Source organism: Nilaparvata lugens, chromosome 6 (genome assembly GCF_014356525.2).
Source record: "Nilaparvata lugens isolate BPH chromosome 6, ASM1435652v1, whole genome shotgun sequence".
Classification (NCBI taxonomy): Eukaryota; Metazoa; Arthropoda; class Insecta; order Hemiptera; family Delphacidae; genus Nilaparvata; species Nilaparvata lugens.
In genome coordinates this window covers 62,818,104-62,839,076 of record NC_052509.1, presented here as the reverse complement: position 1 = coordinate 62,839,076, position 20,973 = coordinate 62,818,104, and the positions used below count along the sequence as shown (strand labels likewise).

General features: G+C 32.3%; 1 protein-coding gene across 2 annotated transcripts; it reads left to right on the top strand.

Moving 5' to 3' along the window:
• The first annotated feature begins 447 nt into the window (after window positions 1-447).
• Window positions 448-11,176, top strand: LOC111055225. Of its 2 annotated transcripts, XM_022342394.2 has the most exons (7): window positions 448-993; window positions 1,684-1,889; window positions 3,008-3,220; window positions 3,378-3,554; window positions 4,140-4,313; window positions 5,769-5,831; window positions 7,885-11,176. In XM_022342394.2, exons 1-7 carry the CDS (start codon window positions 939-941, stop codon window positions 10,108-10,110), a joined length of 3,114 nt encoding a protein of 1,037 aa, XP_022198086.2. In that variant the 5' UTR covers window positions 448-938; the 3' UTR covers window positions 10,111-11,176. The 2 variants fall into 2 exon arrangements, with proteins under 2 accessions (XP_022198086.2, XP_039287568.1); XM_039431634.1 differs by lacking the exon at window positions 4,140-4,313.
• Window positions 11,177-20,973: the final 9,797 nt, after the last annotated feature.

Sequence of the window (20,973 nt, the reverse complement as noted above, 5' to 3'; positions counted from 1 at the left end):
CCGAGATTATTGTAAAACATTCATCCAACCATCTCTGCTATAAATTCTTTAGTGGAGTTCACTTCAAACAGCCAGCATTCCTTATATATTACACCATAGCTCCCCCAATTCAACCTATACTGATAGTTTAAACTGAATCACACTACTACAGTTGAATATAGTGCAGTATATTGTAGTGAGATCCACATATCTGGCAGCATCCTCTATTAGTAAATTCAATGCTTCTCATACAACAAATTCTGTCAGTTCAAATTGAATCTCATGAGATGAAATTCACATTCAACTGGCAGCATCCTCTGTGGCTAACTTCAATGCTTCCTACTCAATCAATGCTGACAGTCAAAAGTGAATCTCACTACATATATATTTATATACTAGAATCTAGTGGTGGATTCTAGTTGGAGTAGAGTGTATATATATATATATATATATATATATATATAGGTTCATTCCTTAACACAAAGTTGGTCTTTTGTATAAATCTTTACAACTCATGTTGGTACGTTTGCGTAAGATGGTCCAAGCATCTTTAGTAGCTCCACAGATCTACCATGTGATGGCGTTCGTGTAATCGAGTATTATAATTCACTCCCGTGGGTCTGACTGTTCGCGCCATTTATTCAGACTGAACTTGATTTGAGGTTATGTATTGAAGTTCGCGCCGTTTCTGTTTCCAATGAATTCTTGTCTGTCTTTAGTCTGTCGATGCGAAGTGTCTAAGTGTCTAGTGTTAATTTAATTTTTAGTGTGATGTGAAGTGAATTAAGATTCAATTTATTTTCTTCTGAATAAGAATTATTGATTCTTGTTTCAATTGAATCTTCGTGTTTAGTATTTTCATGGTATAAGTCTGGATCTATCTCATTCTCAATTCCAAAAGAAAAGCTTTCGTTTCTCGAACAAGTGAAGTGTTGTGATGTGATGTTGTGTGTGTCAAAATGTCCAAAAAGATTTATTCACGGACTGATAAAATTCTAAATTTAGCATTGAAAGGTAAGTCGATGTGTTCTTAATTATAGAATTGTAAATAACTTGTAGGCCACTATTTAGTTTGCTTCTTGTAACTTACAATATTATTTCCTTACCGTATGAGAATTAGCCTAGTAGGCTAATGCTTTGAGGTTATTAATATTTTGAAACAAAATCAGAAGTGAAACAACCTGTGAATTTAACTTCAATATGTTTTTAATTATGAATAAGAAGTATTTATTTATTGTTTCAAGTAAATTTCCCATTTAGGCATACCACCAAAATGCTTTTCTTATGCCTAAGTTATGCTTTGGCTAACGTAATGATAGGTACCTAGTTGGACTCAAGTCCACATCAGAATTGTTTACTAATATAGGCCTATGTAATTTTACCTAAGGAAAATTTGAAAGTTCATTGAGATTAAAGGCTTAATTCTCTGACATTGAGGACAAATTAAGGGAATCTGGAAGGTTTGTACAATTTAGTGGATTGATAAAAGCTTTAGCTTACTTGGAGTAAATCACTTGTGTTGGAGATAGGTCTTTTCTATTCTTGTGATATTTGATATCATTAGGCCTTCTAGTAAAATGTTTTTGTACAATTCTAAAATATTCTAACATTCTACTGCTTATGTTTAAGCAAAAATAGTTATCCTTAAGCTAGGTAGGTAGCCTACCGTAGCCTACCATTTATCCCTTTTTCTTTCTTTTTCAGGTGAACTAAACAAGACGAAACATGAGCCAAGAAAAATACTAAATAGTATTGAAAATATTAATAGGCCATGTGTTCAAAATCATAAAAAAACCTCTCCCAGCTTTTTGCAATTGTATGATGAAGGTAAATGGGAAGAGTTTTACTCGAGATTGGATAAAAATTATCATCAAATATTTGAAGAAAGTGACCCTGTTTCCAAAACACAGGTACAGTAAGAGATTACTATTTTTTTATTAACATTCAAGTAACTTAGTAGGCTTTATCCTTATACACGTAGGCCTATAATGTATGAGTGTAAAAACAGCTTGAGAATATTAAATAGGCCTACTGGCATGCATACAGTATTTCTTCAACCATTCATTTTTTGTTCTCCTAGAAAGGCTGCATAAATTATAGAGTTCAAATAGTAATAATGTCTAGCTTGTGTCATGAATTAGTTGCTGAAACTTAGAAATGTATTTTGAATAAGTTACAATATTGGTTACTAACACTTCATGTTTTTGTTTATTGAGTCCTTTGTATGGTTCACATACTGTGAGATGTAGACGATATATCATTTGAGAATAAATTAATTGTATTTCATGCTTACACTATTCTTCTCAAGCTAGTTCTGTCAAACTCTTACATAAAAATATAATTGTTATCAATGTTGAGTGCTGGTGGTTGGGTTTGCGAAAATTGGCCAAGTAGAAAAATGACAAATGGTTTTCAATCAGCTATGCATTCCTTTTATTATAATATCAATAACAATAATAATTGTTGAAAAACAACACGTTTAATTTCATTTCAAACACATTTTATTTCGCTTTCAGCTGTTAAGTTATTCTTATTTTGTAATTGTAAACAATTATTACTTATTTCTTTTTTCTTGCATTGTACACAAATTGTTATTTTTCAATACTGTAGGTCAAGTGGAAGAGGGTGCTCTTATGCCCCAACTTCGCCCACATCACTTATGTTGTATGTAGAGTGAAAAATTAAGACAATATTATCTATCTCTCTGCACCTCTATCTACCTCTTCTATCTATCTATTTAGCCAGAGGTTAATGAGATAGCTGGTTGATGAGCCTTGTTCAGGAGTGACCTGAGAACTCATTAACCAGCTATCAGATCCGAGCCCACCAGTTTATAAAAAATATTTCTAATAGGCAGTTTCTCATGACCAATCCAGACAGTTTTGGCTATTGAAGGTGTGGTTATAGTTTACTCTAAACGATCACTTAGCTTGTAATTTTTTTAAAGTGGAAATAACTATATATTCATTTGAACTAAATAATAATGAGGAGGTGGAATATATAGATTCATATTCGTTCATATCTACAGGTTATCTTGGATCAACCCACGAATGAAAATGGAGCATCTATGTCTTGTGTGATCAACACTGATGGTCCTATCATAGCACACACCTCAGCCCTGTCCTACACACCTACAGAACATGAAGGGAAATCAGCCCCGTGTCATACACCTGAGAAAAATGAAGAAGAGTTTGCCCGATCCTACATAATTGAACGAAATGAAGGAGAATTGGCCTTTGAGGTAAAGTTAAAGTCTTATACTATATTACTAATATTTTATTTGAAAATATGAAATTTATTTTTTTATCTACTTAGAAAGAAATATAATGAAGAGGTGACATTTTTAAATGATAATGATGAGGTGAAATATAAAAATTCATATTCTTTCATGTCTACAGGTTATCTTGGATCAACCCACGAATGAGAATGAAGTATCAATGTCTTGTGCTAGCATCAACACTGTTAATCCTACTATAGCACACACCATGGCCGTGTCCTACACACCTGGAGAACATGAAGTGAAATCAGCCCAATCTCTTACACCTGAGGAAAATGGAGGAGAATTGGCTCTTGAGGTAAGATTAAAGTATAGTACTACATTATTATTATTATTATTATCCCTTTTATAAGCACGCTCTTGCGGAAATATTTTCAAAGAAGGGGCACTTTAATGCAACCTTCCTTTCATCTTTATAACACTGTTTGACTATTTTATGAACCTGCGCACAATACGTGCAGTGTCAAGGAGGACAGATTTTTGCATTCTCTTCAGCACCTCGTCTACCAAGTCAATACTTCGACATATTTCCACAACCGACTTGAGTATCAGGCCATTGACTGTTATTACAATTGGAAGTACTCTCACTGTATTCAGCCCATACATTTCCTTCAGCTCAAATGACAGCTCTTGGTATTTTCTGATTTTCTCGCCTCTGGTCTTCTGAGCATTCTCATCTGAAGGTACAGCAATATCAATTATATAAGCCCTCTTCTCCAGCTGATCCAATACCAGGATGTCAGGCTTATTATTATTATTATTATTATTTTATTTGAAATTATAAAGTTATTAAAAATGAGAAAGAAAGATAATGAAGAGGTGACATTTTTAAATGATAATAAAGAGGTGAAATATATAAATTCATATTCTTTCATGTCTACAGGTTATCTTGGATCAACCCACAAATGAGGAGGAAGCATCATCGTCTTGTGTGATCAACACTGTTAGTCCTACTATAGCACACACCTTGACAGTGTCCTACACACCTGGAGAACATGAAGTGGAATCAGTCCCATCTCTTAAACCTGAGGGAAATGAAGGAGAATTGGCACTTGAGGTAAGATGAAAGTATAGTACTAAATTATCATTTTTAAAATATAAAGTTATCTATTGCAATTGCTTGAAAAGAAAGATACAGTAATCAAAAAACCTTTGACTCATTGAATAGCATTTGTTTATTCAAGAAATAATAATAAAATTTTCTTGTCAATACAATAGATCAGTTTATTTTTATTCTAAATTTTGCTTTGTATATTTCTGGACTTGAAATTTGATTCAAAGTGAAGCAACATAACCTACATTTTAGACATTGGCTTACTACTATCAAAATTTGTAAACTTATAAGTTTTGGGCTAGGCCTGTTGATCCTTTTCTAATCATGTACCTATTTGATGTGTGTATTGTTAAATGTAAAAATAAATAAATAATTGATGAAATGAAAGGATTACATTCTGTTATGGCCAAACAGCTTGAAGAAGTTGATTGAATCAGAATTCACGTTCCATCATTACAGAATCTTAATTCACAGATTGAGTGCTGTGAGGTACATACAGAGTGAAGCGTGAAGCATATTATGTACGGGAACTCTCTTATAAGTTGGAAGCTGTTGTAGATATAATACTGTAACTTCAATATTGATATTTTGCAGTGGTATTTTACTGCAGTAAACAATACTTTTCAAGTGGATCAATAGAAAGTAATCTAATGCGTGTGATCTGGCCATTCAATTGCCCCTCTTCTGAACAAACATTTAAGAAAAAGCATATTTCGAGCATCTTTTAGAATGAAATGTGAATAGTAGTAAACAGATTAATAAATAAATAAAACGTTTTTTCGAATATATCCACTTATCAGTTCAAAAACTTTTGTTCTAATTTCCACTACTCTGCCAATCATTTCTTTAAAATATAAAACTTCAATCAGCCGCCATTTTGGTTACAAGTATCATGTATCTAAAACACAATGGGTGTTTACATTTGAAATATTTAAGCTAGGTACAACCCCTAAGCCCCCCCCTTCGAAGGGGTTAAAATTCATATTTATGTCAAAAGGTGAAGCATTGGACATTGGATCAATAATTTGAAAGTCACAGTATTATATCTACTCTTGAAAGTCTTTTATTATACATACTGTAGTCTTGTTATATCATTATATCTTGGAAGTCACAGTATTAAATCTACAAAAGTTTCCAACTTATTGAATGGTTCCCATACAATGCATCACTCTGTATAAGACCCTCACTGATTCGGCCTGTATTGCTGAAGCAATAATATTGCAGTTTATGGCTCCTGTTGGTAGGGCTTTTCCCCAAGTATAACATCAAAATAACAATCAATTATGCTCATTCATATAAATAATAACACATTCCATGTTAGAATTTCATAAGTGGTGATCATATAAAAAGTTATATAGCCTACTGCATTTTTATCATTCCAATTTCGTACTTGAACGAAATTCTTGAACTTATTAAAAATGCATATTGGCTTCTTACAGTTCCCCTTATCATTTCCAGGGAACAGGAAAAGCAAGAAAGAGTTTGAATTTTGCTGGAGACAATTCACTCAATAAATTCAAGGTATTTATATCAAAAGTTTATCTACTGTTTCTATTCTATGACCTAATTTCTGTACAGTTGCATTATAATTACTCAGAGTAAGTGTCACACGCTTGTTTTCTAACCACATCTGCTCAATAAGGTTACTCAGTTGGCACTCGGGCTACTTCATTTTTTTTCTTGGTATGATGCCCACATAAGCTCTAGGCTTGTGCGTGGGTAATGGGAAGGATTATGAGAGATGGAAGGACCTACATTTTTAGGTGAGTTAGGAACCACCGGGAAGCAATTTTTTTTAAGCTCATAAATTGGTTTAGAAAAGCTGGCCCTTCAAGTGGTCACCGTTACAACGGAAGCGATAGGCGTTGTCTCTTATCCAATATAATATCAACGATTAGACCGCCTGCTATCACTGGGACACCGCTTCCCAATCGAATGTATAAGATACGTTTATTCATGAATACTTACTGAGTTATATACTCATCATATTCCTATTGAACATTTTTTGACAGATTTTTATGTTTTCAAGTTACAACATCAGAGTAGATTCTCATTATTAAGCCTAACCTTAGTGTTAACTTGGAGTTCAAACTCAGTGTTAAACAGATATTTACTTGGCCTAAAGCTTTTCTCCCAGTTATTTATTTTTTAAAACATCAAATAAACCACTATCTGTTGAATTTTAATAAATAATGGCAGAAAATAAGCATCCCACACAAGACATGTTTCATGTACACAAAATAAAAAATGCTTTGCATGTAAACAGCATACAATAGTGTATTGTCATTAGTGATGTGGGTTGGGCAAATGCCCAGTGGGCAGGACATTTATAAATGGGCATTCGCCCGGGCATTTGCCCAAAGCAGTTTTAAATGCCCAAAATGTGGGCATTTATGGAAAAGTGTCTTTTTTTACTTTTTACTATTTTTTATTGTTACTAGAGCTTCTAAAACATAATATAAACTATTAATTAAACGTAAATTTTTTGGATGAAATAAAAATGCCTTAATTTGCAGTTGTTCTGAGGGCATTTAAAATTAAGTGCTTAAATAAAATAATTTTAAAAGCAAAGGGTACTTTAATTTCTATGAATATGCCTTAATTTGTTGATGTGTAGGCCTATAATATGTTTGATAAAAAAATGTTAAAAAAACAATACCCAAGTATTGTTAATAATAATTTAATTATCCTGTGCAATTGTCAATAACACTTAATGGCAATGGTGTATATCTAGCTTGAATAAAACATTTGAAGGATTGAGTTAGGACTGCAGACTGCTGTAGGAGTTTCATATGGTGTGAACAGTGAGTATTGAGTGCGGTTGATAGTCGAGGGGGGGGGGTCTGAGCAGCCATTGTGCTGTGATCTTTGATTGTATTTTTGTAGATAAAATAGTGTATGCAACGGTTGTATTAGGCCTTTAAACCACTCGTGAGATATTTAGAGCGCTCGCTGCGCTACGCTTGCTCGTGCTCTAACTTACATCTCACTCGTGGTTTAAAGGCTCTCATTATACAACCGTTGCATAAACTACTAAAAAAAGTACATATATAAAAATATATAAAAAAGCACAAAAGTCACTATCAGTCAATAATAACACAAATAAATACAGTAAAATATAGTGTAAAAACACTAAGAAACTTACATTTTGTGAGCTGGAATATTTCGGCCACTGTGCAAGCTTTTGTCAACCAAAACTGTGATCCTATGAAACTGTGAAAGCTGTTTCCAGCTCACAAAATGTAAGTTTCTTATTGTTTTTCAATTTATATTTTACTGTTTTCATTTGTGTTATTATATATAAATATATATAATGCATCTATGTACATACAATGGCTAAAACATTATTAATTTGTCTTTAAAAGAGATAAATGCCCAAAATGCCTGGGCATTTATGGGTTTTGGGCATTTGCCCGGGCATTTATATCAGGCATTTGCCCCGACTTATAAATGCCCAGGCATTTTACATCACTAATTGTCATTAATACTACTATCCTAAAATAGCTTCAAACTCCAGTACCATGCAACATACATCACTCCTATAATGAAATTTTACTTTGTTTTTGTGTTTCAGAATGTAAAAACCAAGCGAACATTAAGAAACTGGAACAGGAGAAATTTCTGCATATTCTGCCGAACACTTGTGTCTAATTTTAGGAGACATCAGTTGCGAAACCATCCTTTGGAAAAAGAAGTAATCGACTTCTTATCTGAATGTGACCCTGACCTTAAAGAAAGGAAACGAAAACGTCAAGCAATATTTGATGAATTGAGAAAGCGAGGTAATTATCTCTACAACTCAAATATTGATTCAAAATCTGAAATTCTTCCTATAAGGAGACCTGATACGACTAAAAAAGAAGTAGCCTACCACAAATATGTCCATTGTGTTCATTGCCTGGGAGCATTTTCAAGAAAGACTTTCTATCGGCATGAGTCAAAGTGTCCTAAGAAGATCTTAGCAGATGCAGAAGTAAATACTAACTCATTGCCTCCGTTTGATTCTTCAAAGGCTAGTAATAATGTAAAAGATTGTAGAAATCATGTTTTGAAGACATTTAGTACTATGATTTTCCCATCCTCTGTGGAAGATGAAGAGTTGGTGAAAAAGATATTCCCTATAATGAAAAAAGACGAGATCTCTTTAGTGGCAATGAATGATACTCTCATCAAATCAATTGCATCCCAGTTTTTAAAAAATCATATGGACAAAAAAGATGAATATAATGCAAGTAGGAAAATGCGTGATGCATCAGCATTACTCTTGTATTGCCGAAAGGATCCTGCAATAAAGAATTTGATTGATTGCTTTAAACCAAAACACTTTTGCTTAGTAATGGAAGCTGCACAGAAACTCAGTGGGTTTGATGAATCAACTGGTGCTGTTAAAGTAATAGGCATGCCAGCTAGATTGGCATATGTTATTCAAGAGGGGGCTAAGTTAAAATCAGATACTGCCATTCTCTCAGATAAAATATCCAGAGCCACTAAAGAGACCATAAAAACTGAAACCAGTGAGTTTCTTCAGCTTTTCAAAAACAAATGGAAATATTACATATCAACTAATGCAGAAAAAACAAGGAAGAAACAAACATCAGTAACCCCAATAATAATGCCAGATGATTGCGACATAAAACATATGACAGATTCAGTAAAAGCAATGGAAGTAGATTATTATAATGAACTCTCTCAAGATGTTGATGCCAATAATTATGAAAAGTTATGCAAGTGTACTATAGCTCACATCATTCTACTTAACAGACGAAGGCCTGGGGAAGTAGCACGTTCAGAATTAAGTCACTTCTTAAATCGACCTCAGAATGAATGTCCAACACCTGATGTATTGGATTCTCTAACTGAAGATGAAAGAATGGCATTGCCTGAAGTCTCAGTTTTTATGGTACCCGGGAAACTTTTGCGCAGTGTTCCAATATTATTAACCAAATCAATGGAAAAAGCAATCAATCTTCTTATTACTTGTCGTTCAAAATTACAAATACCTCCTGAAAACCCACTTTTGTTTGCTAGGGTTTACACCTTGAACCCTTTTGATGGTTCTAAAATATTAAGAGAGCTTAGGACTACATGTAAACTATTAAAACCCAATTTCTTGACAGCAACTGGCTTACGTCATCATATTGCTACAAAATCCCAAGTATTCGGTGATCCAGAATTTACAGAAAAAATATGTCAGCATCTCGGTCATACATCAGAGATTCATAAGAAAAATTATAGATTTCCTATTCAGGCCATGCAGAGGGGGCAAGTTGGTCAGAAACTATTGAAGCTGGATGGTACCTGGGATGAAATAATGAAGAAAAATTGTAATACTGAAGCTGATAACAGGGACAAAACACTAGAACCGGAAATGGATGGTACCTGGGGTGAAATAATAGAGAAGAAAAATGGTATCACTGAACCTGAAGCTGATAACGGGGACAAAACACCAGAACCGGAACATTCTAATGATCCTTCTTATGAATATAATAAAAATTATTCTTCTGACAGTGACAGCTACAGTGAATCTCAAATTAAAGGAAAATTTCAAAGTCGGCAACTGAAAGCGAGAGTGCGTTGGTTGGATTGTGAGAAAGAAGTGGTAATAAAACAGTTTGCCAACTTTATTGTACAAAAGAAGACTCCAGGAAAGCTATTATGCGAACAAATTATTAGAAAAAATGGAGTTTTAAAAGATAGATCATGGCAGCAAGTCAATGCATTGATTCACAATATTTTTACCAAGAAAGTAAAATTGCATAGTAAATTTAGGAGCTTACTGCCTGGAAACTTCAGCTTTTAGAGGTTTTTCCTCCTTTCAAAGATTTTAAGTTTTATTAAATAATTTGAAATGAATTTCCTTAAATGATATATAAAATATTAATTAGAAGGGCACAGGGGTAAAACAGTCACAAAATATCTATTTTTAGGAGATTTTATGTTAAGTCTAATAGTTAATAACTGGTCAGTATTATTGCTTTAATAAAATATAACAAGATCAATTGAATAAGGTGAAATTTGTGAGAAGTAATTCAAATTACCTGATTTATTCAATTGTCCATTTCAAAGTTGAATTGGACACTGATTCTTGGTTCTTCCCCAGCCCATGTTATTTTACTAGATTTATTGTTTGGACTATGATAAGTCCACGTTGTTTATGTTGTTGAGTTCAAACCAAGCTTTGTCAAGATATTCATTTTTTTGAAATTTCTGTCTTTTCCCCTTTTATATTCTTTTTCCTCTTGTAAATATTTTTCAAAATTATAAATAACTACTAGATAACTCTTTTTGGCTTGAAAATAATTTACTTGAAGTAATGTCTATCAATCGATTGGTATTCGAAAATTATCTGAAATAAATTATTCAATTATTATTATGAATAGTATCTCAAAGGGTGACTTGTTCATCAATTTTTGTATTAACGACCTTGGTTTTGTGACATTCTATAAGATTATTCCAGGATTAGAATGAGTGATGAAAGAACAACTGAATTTCGCATTAAATGATCCTATACAGGATGCATAAATTTTCACACACAGAGTGTGTGTAATTGAGTGATTGGAAATGAATAAATAATAATAATAATTTCTCTGGATGTTTAATGACAATAAATTATTTCTTAACCAACTAGTGATTTTTGTGAGTTCATCAATTTTTGTATTAACGACCTTGGTTTTGTGACATTCTATAAGATTATTCCAGGATTAGAATGAGTGATGAAAGAACAACTGAATTTCGCATTAAATGATCCTATACAGGATGCATAAATTTTCACACACAGAGTGTGTGTAATTGAGTGATTGTAAATGAATAAATAATAATAATAATTTCTCTGGATGTTTAATGACAATAAATTATTTCTTAACCAACTAGTGATTTTTGTGAGTTCATCAATTTTTGTATTAACGACCTTGGTTTTGTGACATTCTATAAGATTATTCCAGGATTAGAATGAGTGATGAAAGAACAACTGAATTTCGCATTAAATGATCCTATACAGGATGCATAAATTTTCACACACAGAGTGTGTGTAATTGAGTGATTGGAAATGAATAAATAATAATAATAATTACTCTGGATGTTTAATGACAATAAATTATTTCTTAACCAACTAGTGATTTTTGTGAGTTCTATCTCTGCTGTTTGGAACACTTCCTTCCAGTTTTTTCCTTGAAAAAGGAGTGCAAAAATGAAATGTAACAAGAATATTAGAAATCGTAAATAGAATTCCTTTATTGCTATTACAACTTACAAACTGAAATAAATCAGCACAAGAATCTTATTCTATTAGAATATGAGCTATACTTTAAATATATATGTTTCAAGAATGTGAACAAAAAGAAAGGCTTGCTCATTTTTGAAAGTGGATTTCATATTTATTTTTTGTTTGTATTCTAGTTCCCTACATCTTTGTAAGTAATGAGAGAATTGAACAAATACTTTCTGCATTAATTACATTCATAACTTATAACAAATTAACTTATTACACATAGATGAGTGAATGAATAAACCCTATAATAATTTGAAATTAAATAGAGTTTTTGAATTTCAGTATTTTTTTTATTTCCACAATTTATTCCTGTTCTATTATTTCACTTATTTTATAATAATTCCTGTTATATTCAATATAAACAATTTTAATATATAGAGAATAGCTATCTTATATCCACTTTCTAGAAAACCACATGAAAATACATGTGAAACAATTGAGGAAAATGCACATTTTAGTGGGTTCTAGCACATACTATTAGATTACAGACTCTACCTCTTTTTTGGTTCTAACCTTCTTATTGTGAACAACTTTTTTCGAAAATTGCAACTTTTAATGCTTTATTGAAAAACGATGATACGTATCAAAAAAGTATTTCAGCTATTGTTTCTTCCAAAGACTACATTAAAATAATGTGTCACAGTGTGATGATCTCTTGCTTCGAGACAGATTAGTTTAATTGAAATAGATGGAAACAGTTAATTAATCAAACTTGAAAAGCTATATGAATTATATATTGAAACAAATTCTGAAACAAGAAATCTAGCTTATTGGAAGAATAGCTTCCAAAATTACTAATGAAGCTAACAATAAAAATCAATGAAAAAAATTCCAATGTCACTTCAAAAATCATAAATTGAATTTATGAAGTGCATCAACAAATCAATTGCATTTAGCCCACAGCTTGGAAAACTATGTATTATCAATAAATTTAATCGAAAGAAAATACTGTAATCATGCCTATTGGAAGAATCCTTACAGACATCGCAAGGAACGGAGAACCAAAAATTTAAATTCTATCAGCCAGTTGCATAAAAGAAAATCAAACCATCAGATGACGTCTTTAATGGAGCCACTGCAGCCACTTCCCTGTTCAGCTCTGTATGATGACGTCATCTTATGTTAATTAAATTACATTTTCTTTTGTGCAACTTGCCGTTTGTGTTGGAACTTGGAATTATGACATCCCTATTGTCTGTACAGGTAGATCGGAATTTTCTCTTTTATTATATTCGGAACCTACAAGTTATGTATGGTAGCCATTGAGCTTATTAATTTTTTTTGTCCAAAAAGATGTGGGGTCCCAAATTTGAGAATAATTTTCAATATCATTTATCTTATCAATTCGAGTGATAGCTCATTTTACTCTAGAACATGGTATGCCATAGTGGAGTAGGTCAATTTCCACACAGAAAAAACTAAACAAGTAGAATAGAGGACACATAAAATTTTTTTGTAACTAACTAGGTTTTGTATGTAATTTATTGTAATTTATCTAATATGTTGCGTAATTGATCTTGTAGTTTTTTTTGGGGGGGAAATAAACATTCATTTAATTATTTGTTCATTTTACTCAGCTCTTCAAGGTGGGTTCAATGCATATCGGTTACCTGATTGAACCTTACCTAACCCTAACGCATGCCTTCGCCACGACCAACCTCACCAGACATGTGTATTTTAATGAAATGATTATAAACTCAACTTTTTGGAATGGGATTGCTCCAAAAATACTTCAACAGTGTAATAAATAAGTCAACAGTGCAATTCATTAAAATATACATAGCCTATCTGGTGAGGTTAGAGGTACTAGTGAGGTTTTGTCAGGCAACCGAAATATGCATTGAAACGGCCTTGAAGAGCTGAGTAAAATGAGCTATCACTCAATATGAAAGGACAAATATTAAGAATTCTCTAATTTGGAGAAAAAGAAGAACAAGATGACAAAGAAGGAGAAGCAGAAGAAAAAGAAAAGTTGGGAAAAAAGTAGGTGTTATCCAATGTACCTACAAGGTACTGGTATACAAAATACAAGGTATACAGAATACAAGGTACTGGCCACAAAAAGATGCGCGTTGACAAATCCAAACCAGCTGGTCGGTGTAACGTCATTGGTGCTCTAAAAGTATATTCTTCCTATCTTTTCAATGTTAAATTGAGCAGCTTTGTAAGTCTTTTTCTCAAAAAGTACATAACTTTCCAGTACCATCGACATCCCCTACGATTAATACAAGAATTTATCTTAAATTTTTTTAGAAATTCAATACTTTTGGACGGCTGGATCTTTCAGAATGATCGATTTTGTAAGAGCCTGCTCATCGAATAACTGTTGCTCTCTTATTGAAAATTAACATGCTTTCCCTGGCTCTTTTGTAATTCAATTACTCAATGCTGATCAATTTGATAAAGCGATCATTGAATAAGGAATTAAAAACGTGGAAACATTAATTAGAGTATAATATTATTTCTCTCAACATCCTTCATATCTTGTCTGTATATTACATAGAACCAGTAGAACATCTTGCCGGTTCAACATCTTTAATCCTTTAGGAGTGCACTCTTAATTCAGGAAAAAAATGATATACACATACTTTAACCAGGTGATAGTTGTGTGTTACGGTCACATACAATATTTATCTTTTTTCTTGAGCAGCTTTGTAAGTCTTTTTCTAAAAAGTATATAACTTTCAAGTCCCATCGACATCTCCTACGATTTATACAATATTTATCTTCAATTTTTTTTAGAAATTCATCACCTTTGAACTCCTAGATCTTCCAGAATTCTCGATAATGTAAGGGCATACCGGTTTGGAGATAGAGAACTCTCATTTGTTACTACGAGAAGGGATACTCGTAGAATGAATGAATAGATTTTATTTGTCAACATTTGAAAAGATGAATGGCTTCAAAGGTTTTCTACTGGAGGTTTTCTATTCAAAGTTTTAATACCCCAACAATTATAAAGTTGAAAAAAGGTACTGAATGTAGCCTATTTCTCCTAGTAATACTTTGAGTGATAATATAGACCTATACTTCTTTAATCACTGTTTTTATCAGCATAATAATTAGGCTTGGCTTGAATACTTTATGGTTATTTCGAGCTTTCTCGTTATTTATTACGTTGTACACATTCGAGCTGTTTCCTTTGTTCATTGTGATATTCTTCTGCAAACTCAACCAATATCTATCCTTTCAAAATTGATTCTAATACCAATCTCAATGCAGAAGACATATAAAGGAAAAGCTAATATTAATTAGATAAAAGTAAAATCAAGAGCGGTTGCAGAGAGTAAAGGTTGTTAGTGCAGGGCATTCCATCAGTGATTTGAAAGGAGAATGTGGATGATCAACGGATGAAGATGATAAGCGCACCACTTTCCTCCCTTATGATATTATATTATGATATTTGATGATTTCGTTTGTTATTACCAATCAATTGGATTGATCAACAATTAAATTCCAATTTTATTTTCGATAAAGAACTTTATTGGTTTCAAAATTATTTACACTCAGTGACCAAGGCACAATCTAGTAACATAATTTTTATCACATATACATCACTCACACTCTATGTGGTAGAAAGCCCCAATATATGGAACAAAAGAAAGTATGGGGTGATAGTATAACACTCACATTCATAAATGCATTATAAACTGAATAATTTGCTATTTGAAAAAATATCTTAAAATATGCCCAACTATATTATCTTTCCGGTATAGGAAAATAATGTGGAGATTGAAAATAATTGGAATTTACCACGCACATTATCCTGTTTTAAGTTTATGAGAGTTCAATTTCTAGAATTGAAATGCCCTCCGAGTTGATTAAAGAGATTTTCATCCTTTCTATTCTTTCAAACAGGAATTCAACCGATCACTTGCCTTATAGAATTATCAAGTTTATTAGAAGGAATATATTGTAGGATACTTATAGTATGAATTCATATTCATACGCATACTTTTCAATGTATGATTCATTTTCATTAAATTCATTATTATTGAATCATGAAGAGTTGATTTTCCCTTTCACAAATAAATAAAGAATGAGAGTTCTACAATAAGTACCAATTGAGAATTCCTCTTACAAATAATTAAATTAGAAATATGTGTTTCAGAATACGAGATCAAGTATTCAATACAATTATTGAGAATTCCTCACGCGCAATCCATGCTTTAATATAATATTCGCCCTTATATTTTTTGTTATAGTTTTCAATTAGAAAGATTCAACCAGAAAACTATTTCCTCATCAAGTATGTGAAAGCCATAATTTTCCTGAAAAAAGAGTTCCTCCTAAGGGATTAGGCAAGAAGTTCTATTGATTCTACATATGATATACAGTACACAGACAAGATAAAGGATTGTGAAAGAAATAATAGTACAATCAATGTTTCATGTTCTTAATACCTTATTCAATGATCGATTTATCGAATTCATTAGCATTGAGTAATTGAATTACAAAAGAGCCAGGAAAAGCATGTTAATTTTCAATAAGAGAGCAACAGGTATTCGATGTAGGCTCTTACAAAATCAATCATTCTGAAAGATCCAGTCGTCCAAAAGTATTGAATTTCTAAAAAAAATTAAAGATAAATATTGTACGAGTCGTAGGAGATGTCGATGGGACTTGAAAGTTATTTACTTTTTGAGAAAAAGACTTACAAAGCTGCTAAATTTAACATTGGAAATATAGGAAGAATAGATATTTAGAGTACCAATGATGTCACACTGATCATCCGACTCTGATCATTAAAAGATCGAGATGCACGTGGCCAGTACCTTGTATTCCAAGTAACTTGGTGTTATCTACAGCTTCCACTTTTATAGAGAGATAAAATGAATACATATCGTTCGAACTTGCCGGTTCAAGTTCAACTACCCAATAGCGTTGTAGCGTTGTTATGCGGGAAAAGTTATCCAATTCAGTTCCTTGGCGGGCGACAGCTGAACGAAGCGCGACTTTTGAAAATTTTTGCCTAGCATCACAACTCTCATAATAATTATGTTTTTTCGGCTTAGGAAGGTAAAGGAGTCATGGGAGAATTCTACAAAAAGTCGTGAACGTTTTTTTCATATATTTGAGATTCTTCTAAATTTTTAAATCAATCTGTCCAAATTTAACAAAGTTATAAGCATTTTCAAATGTGATGCTGGTTAAGAATAAAAATAGAGTAATAACCGTATTCCCTACCAGACTTTCAGCTGAACTTTGAGTTCTCATTTTATTCTATGGAAAAATGAATGCATTTTTAGCATTTCTGAGCTTGGAATCATATTTTTCAAATGTTTCTTCATATCTTTATCCAATCAGGTACAATTTATATAATATACAGTGATGCAGTAATTAAGATTTCTATTACATAAATACATACATTACATATATAAATTAATAAATATATACATTATATAAATTACATACTTGAGTATATTCTTACCATTGAACAGACCAACACGAATTGTAGAGATTTAAACAAAAGACCCACCTTGTGTTAAGGAATGAACCTACACTTCTATGGATGAATACTTCGTATACAAATCAATTAATATCAGATAATTTGATAATATTCTAGAGATTGGAGTTAGACTCACTAATATTCTATAAGGAATAATTGTCATACTTGGAAGATGTTGGAGTACATTGCTCATTATAATGTAAATGTAGTAACAGTTTGTAGCATTCGATGTTTTAATGATTCCAGTAGTCCTTCATTATTGTACTTTCTTGTGTATGTCACTGCAATAAACTGAATTTATTGATACACGAAATAATTCTAAAATCAATATAACAATAGGCAGTGTTCGGTAAAGATGGTATTGTGATTAAAATTCATTCAAAGACCTGGCATGCTGCCCAAAAGTCTTCATTCAGTTTTAACAATCGAAACCTTGATATTATTCCAGCAAATAAGTTTGAATTTCACGGCCATTCCCCAATTTTATTCAGATGTTCATACCTTAAGATTAGTGTGGTTAATTTCTGATGAGAAAGTCAAAAACATTTTTTTTTATTTCCAATAATTGATAGAATGGCCATTTGCACAGTGACAGTTTAAACGAAAATTCCATCTTAAACTGGATTAAATCCATATCAAGTCTCGTTTGTTATAATGTGTTACATTTTGAGTTTAAGCCACCAGCTGATTAAATTCAGTTTAAGCTTTGACTGTGCAAATGGCTCTTAATTCGGTAATTCCCTTTCAACTGATACAGCTCATTGGGGTTTTCAGGGTAATCTCCTAGATTTCTACATTTATTGAGCATGCTTGACTTATTATGCAACCTCAAATAAATAAATAAATCAACTTTATTAATCAACTTTAAATGCATAAAAAAACGGTGCTTGTACAATTTTTTTCCTTTACATATTCTGACAACATGAAAATCTTAGTCTATTGACAATGCTCTACAAAATGTTTTGAGTTATGTGAAATACAAGTTCACGGAGCCGGTCGCTGGTTGATTCAAACAAATCTCGAATCATTATTACAAAGACGAAGTATGGCAACGTTTGATGGACCTTCATGAGGAGTGGAATTTATTTACTATATATGAGAATTGGCAACACAGCTCAGCGGACCAAACATAGGAGCACATTTCACGCAGCAATTATAATATTGAAGGATCTTCTTGAGGAGTAAAATTTGCATGCAACTCCAATGTTGGCGCCAAATCACTCAAGACCCAACATAGGAGTAGATTTTATATAGCAGAATTATATAAGCACTTTGGAGGTTAGAAAGGACCATCATGAGGTGAATAACTTCACAAGGATCTAGATTAATTATGGATGAATATATCATAAATTGAGTGGAATATAACCATTCAGCAAGTCAAGTTCTTCAGGTATAACATAATAGTTTCATTTTGTGACTATCTGATCAAATTTAAAATGGGGGGTCCCGGGGAACTACATAAGAGTTGAAATTTTACTGGACTCACAACAGGCACAAAAACGTAAATATATATATATATATATATATATATATATATATGAAGGACTCTGTCTTTTTACTTTTTCATTGAATGTTCAATTAGAAGATGCTTTTGTGCTTTCAAATGCAATTCTTTAGTTTTTCATTTTCTTTAGTTTTTTTCATTTTTCAGTGGACTTGCTTACCTTTATTTTGAGTACCTATTCCTCTGTTTTCTTCCTTCCCCCCATTTCTCCCTTCCCTTTTTTCCTCATTACTTCTCTTCTCTTCTTTGCCTGCCTATTACATGGGAAACTATAATTGGCTAGGTATCCTCCTTTCTTTTTTTCTCTTATCCAACACACCAACCACAAAGCACATGGTTTTTTACTTTCCTTGCCCTATTACCATAAAGAAGGAAAGTATTGCTTTCCAAAAAAATTAAGGTACCCTAATTTCAAGTTTTCTATACGTTTCAAGGTCCCTTGAGTCCAAAAACATTGACTTGAAATTTAAACTTAAGGCCCTTATACCATGAGGATTTGACAATAAGAAATTCAATGAAATTGAATTCAAACTGGTGGATAATTACTAAAAAACCATGTTTTTCACGGTTTTCTCGAAAACCGCTCTGAAGATTTTCTTCAAATTTATACCATGGATAGCTATTTATAAGCCCTATCAACTGACATGAGTCTCATTTCTGGGAAAATTGCAGGAGTTTCGTAATATTTTTGAGAAAAATTCCGGATAATCACTAAAAAACAATGTTTTCACGGTTTTCTCGAAAACAGCTCTAACAATTTTCTTCAAATTTATACCATGGATAGCTATTTATAAGCCCTATCAACTGACATAAGTCTCATTCCTGGGAAAACTGCAGGAGCTCCGTAATATTCTTGAGAAAAATGGCGGATAATTACTAAGAAAACATGTTTTTCACGATTTTCTCAAAAATGACATTACCGTTTTTTTTCAAATTCATACCCTGTATAGTTATTCATCAGCTCTATCAACTGGCATGAGTCTTTTTCCTGGGAAACTAATGGGGGTCCACCCCATCTTTGAGAAATGGACTTTGTTACCTCCTTCTCGTGCATGAGGTAGGTAGGTAGAGCAGTTCATAAAAATAACACATAGTTGAGATATTTCATCTGTAGAACAGCTGTTTCGACGACTTTTAAAAAAATCATCGAATTTCACAATTTACACAAAGGAAAAAGTACTCTGAAAACAATAATATATACACATATACAGAAGTCTGATCGTAGTTTCAAATAAATATGTTGCCTCCAATCGTCATTATGTTATTCCCCTGAATTATTCTCGTTTAAGAAGGGGGCTTACAGCTCAATGAGCAAGGAAAGTTGTGTGAGTGTACCACACCAGATTTTTATATTTGTAACATTTTATTGTGTTTTATTTGTATCGTGATTCTTTGTAATTTTGTTTTGTCTTGTTTTGTGTGTTTTTAATAAATTGAATTGAATTGAAATTGTTATGTGAATTCAGTGATTGGATAAATCATTATTATGGCCACAAAAAAAACGCAGATAGAAGAAGGTAACGTTCATGCTTGATTGATATGTGCAATGATCTATTGATGAATGCTTTGTCCTATGTAAGTCTTGCCATCAACAAAGAAGCCATACGAATTCACTTTCTTATATCTTGCCTAAAACTGTGAGCTCATTAAAAAGTATGTTCATTACAGGGTTTAAGTCTCACTATGACTAAAGGGAAGAACGTACAAATACAAAAAAATGGAATTGGCATAATAATTATATTATCAATAGTTCAATAGCCATACTATAAGTGGAGATCCATTCACAATTTTTTGGAATAGAGTATATAATATATTACTCTCAGTATTCTTCACAGTACTTCAAGTATTTCTAACCAAATAAAACACACTCATTCAGCAAATATTGTGTAAGATTTACTTTTGAATATCACACCATTCAATTTTTCGTTTACTGGACTAATTAAGGCCTTATCTCAAGAAAAATGAAATCGTCAACTCCAAACAGCAGAATATTTCTTTATTTAATACAGTGCGAGGAGTGATTGGTTTAGTTGGTTGACCGTTCAAGGCTGAAGTCTGCCATTGGCCGAGTCAAGACACGCCCACAGTGAGTGGGGTATTCCAACTGTGTTTAGTCTCGGTCAATCGCACACTTCAACCTTGAACGGTCAACCAACTATACCAATCACTCCTCTCAACGTATTAAAAATAAAACAATACAATGCTGCTTGAAGTAGTTTGATATTTCATTTTTATTGAGATGAGGCTTCATAATTAGTCCAGTCAACGGAAGATTAAATGGTGTGATAATCAAAAGAAAATCTCACACAATATTCGCTAAATAAGTGCGTTTTATTTGGTTGAGAATACTTAAAGTACTGTGAAGAGTGCTAAGAGTAATATATCTCTAATTATATACGCTATTCCAAAAATTTGGGATTTAGTAAGATTGATAATAAATTAT

What these genes read in the sequence shown, in the direction of transcription:
- LOC111055225 (XM_022342394.2), top strand. Translation starts at nt 939, where the DNA reads ATGTCCAAAAAGATTTATTCACGGACTGATAAAATTCTAAATTTAGCA. An exon ending in AAGGAGAATTGGCCTTTGAG is followed by an intron (nt 3,221 to 3,377) that starts GTAAAGTTAAAG and finishes TCATGTCTACAG; the next exon opens with GTTATCTTGGATCAACCCAC. An exon ending in AAGGAGAATTGGCACTTGAG is followed by an intron (nt 4,314 to 5,768) that starts GTAAGATGAAAG and finishes TATCATTTCCAG; the next exon opens with GGAACAGGAAAAGCAAGAAA.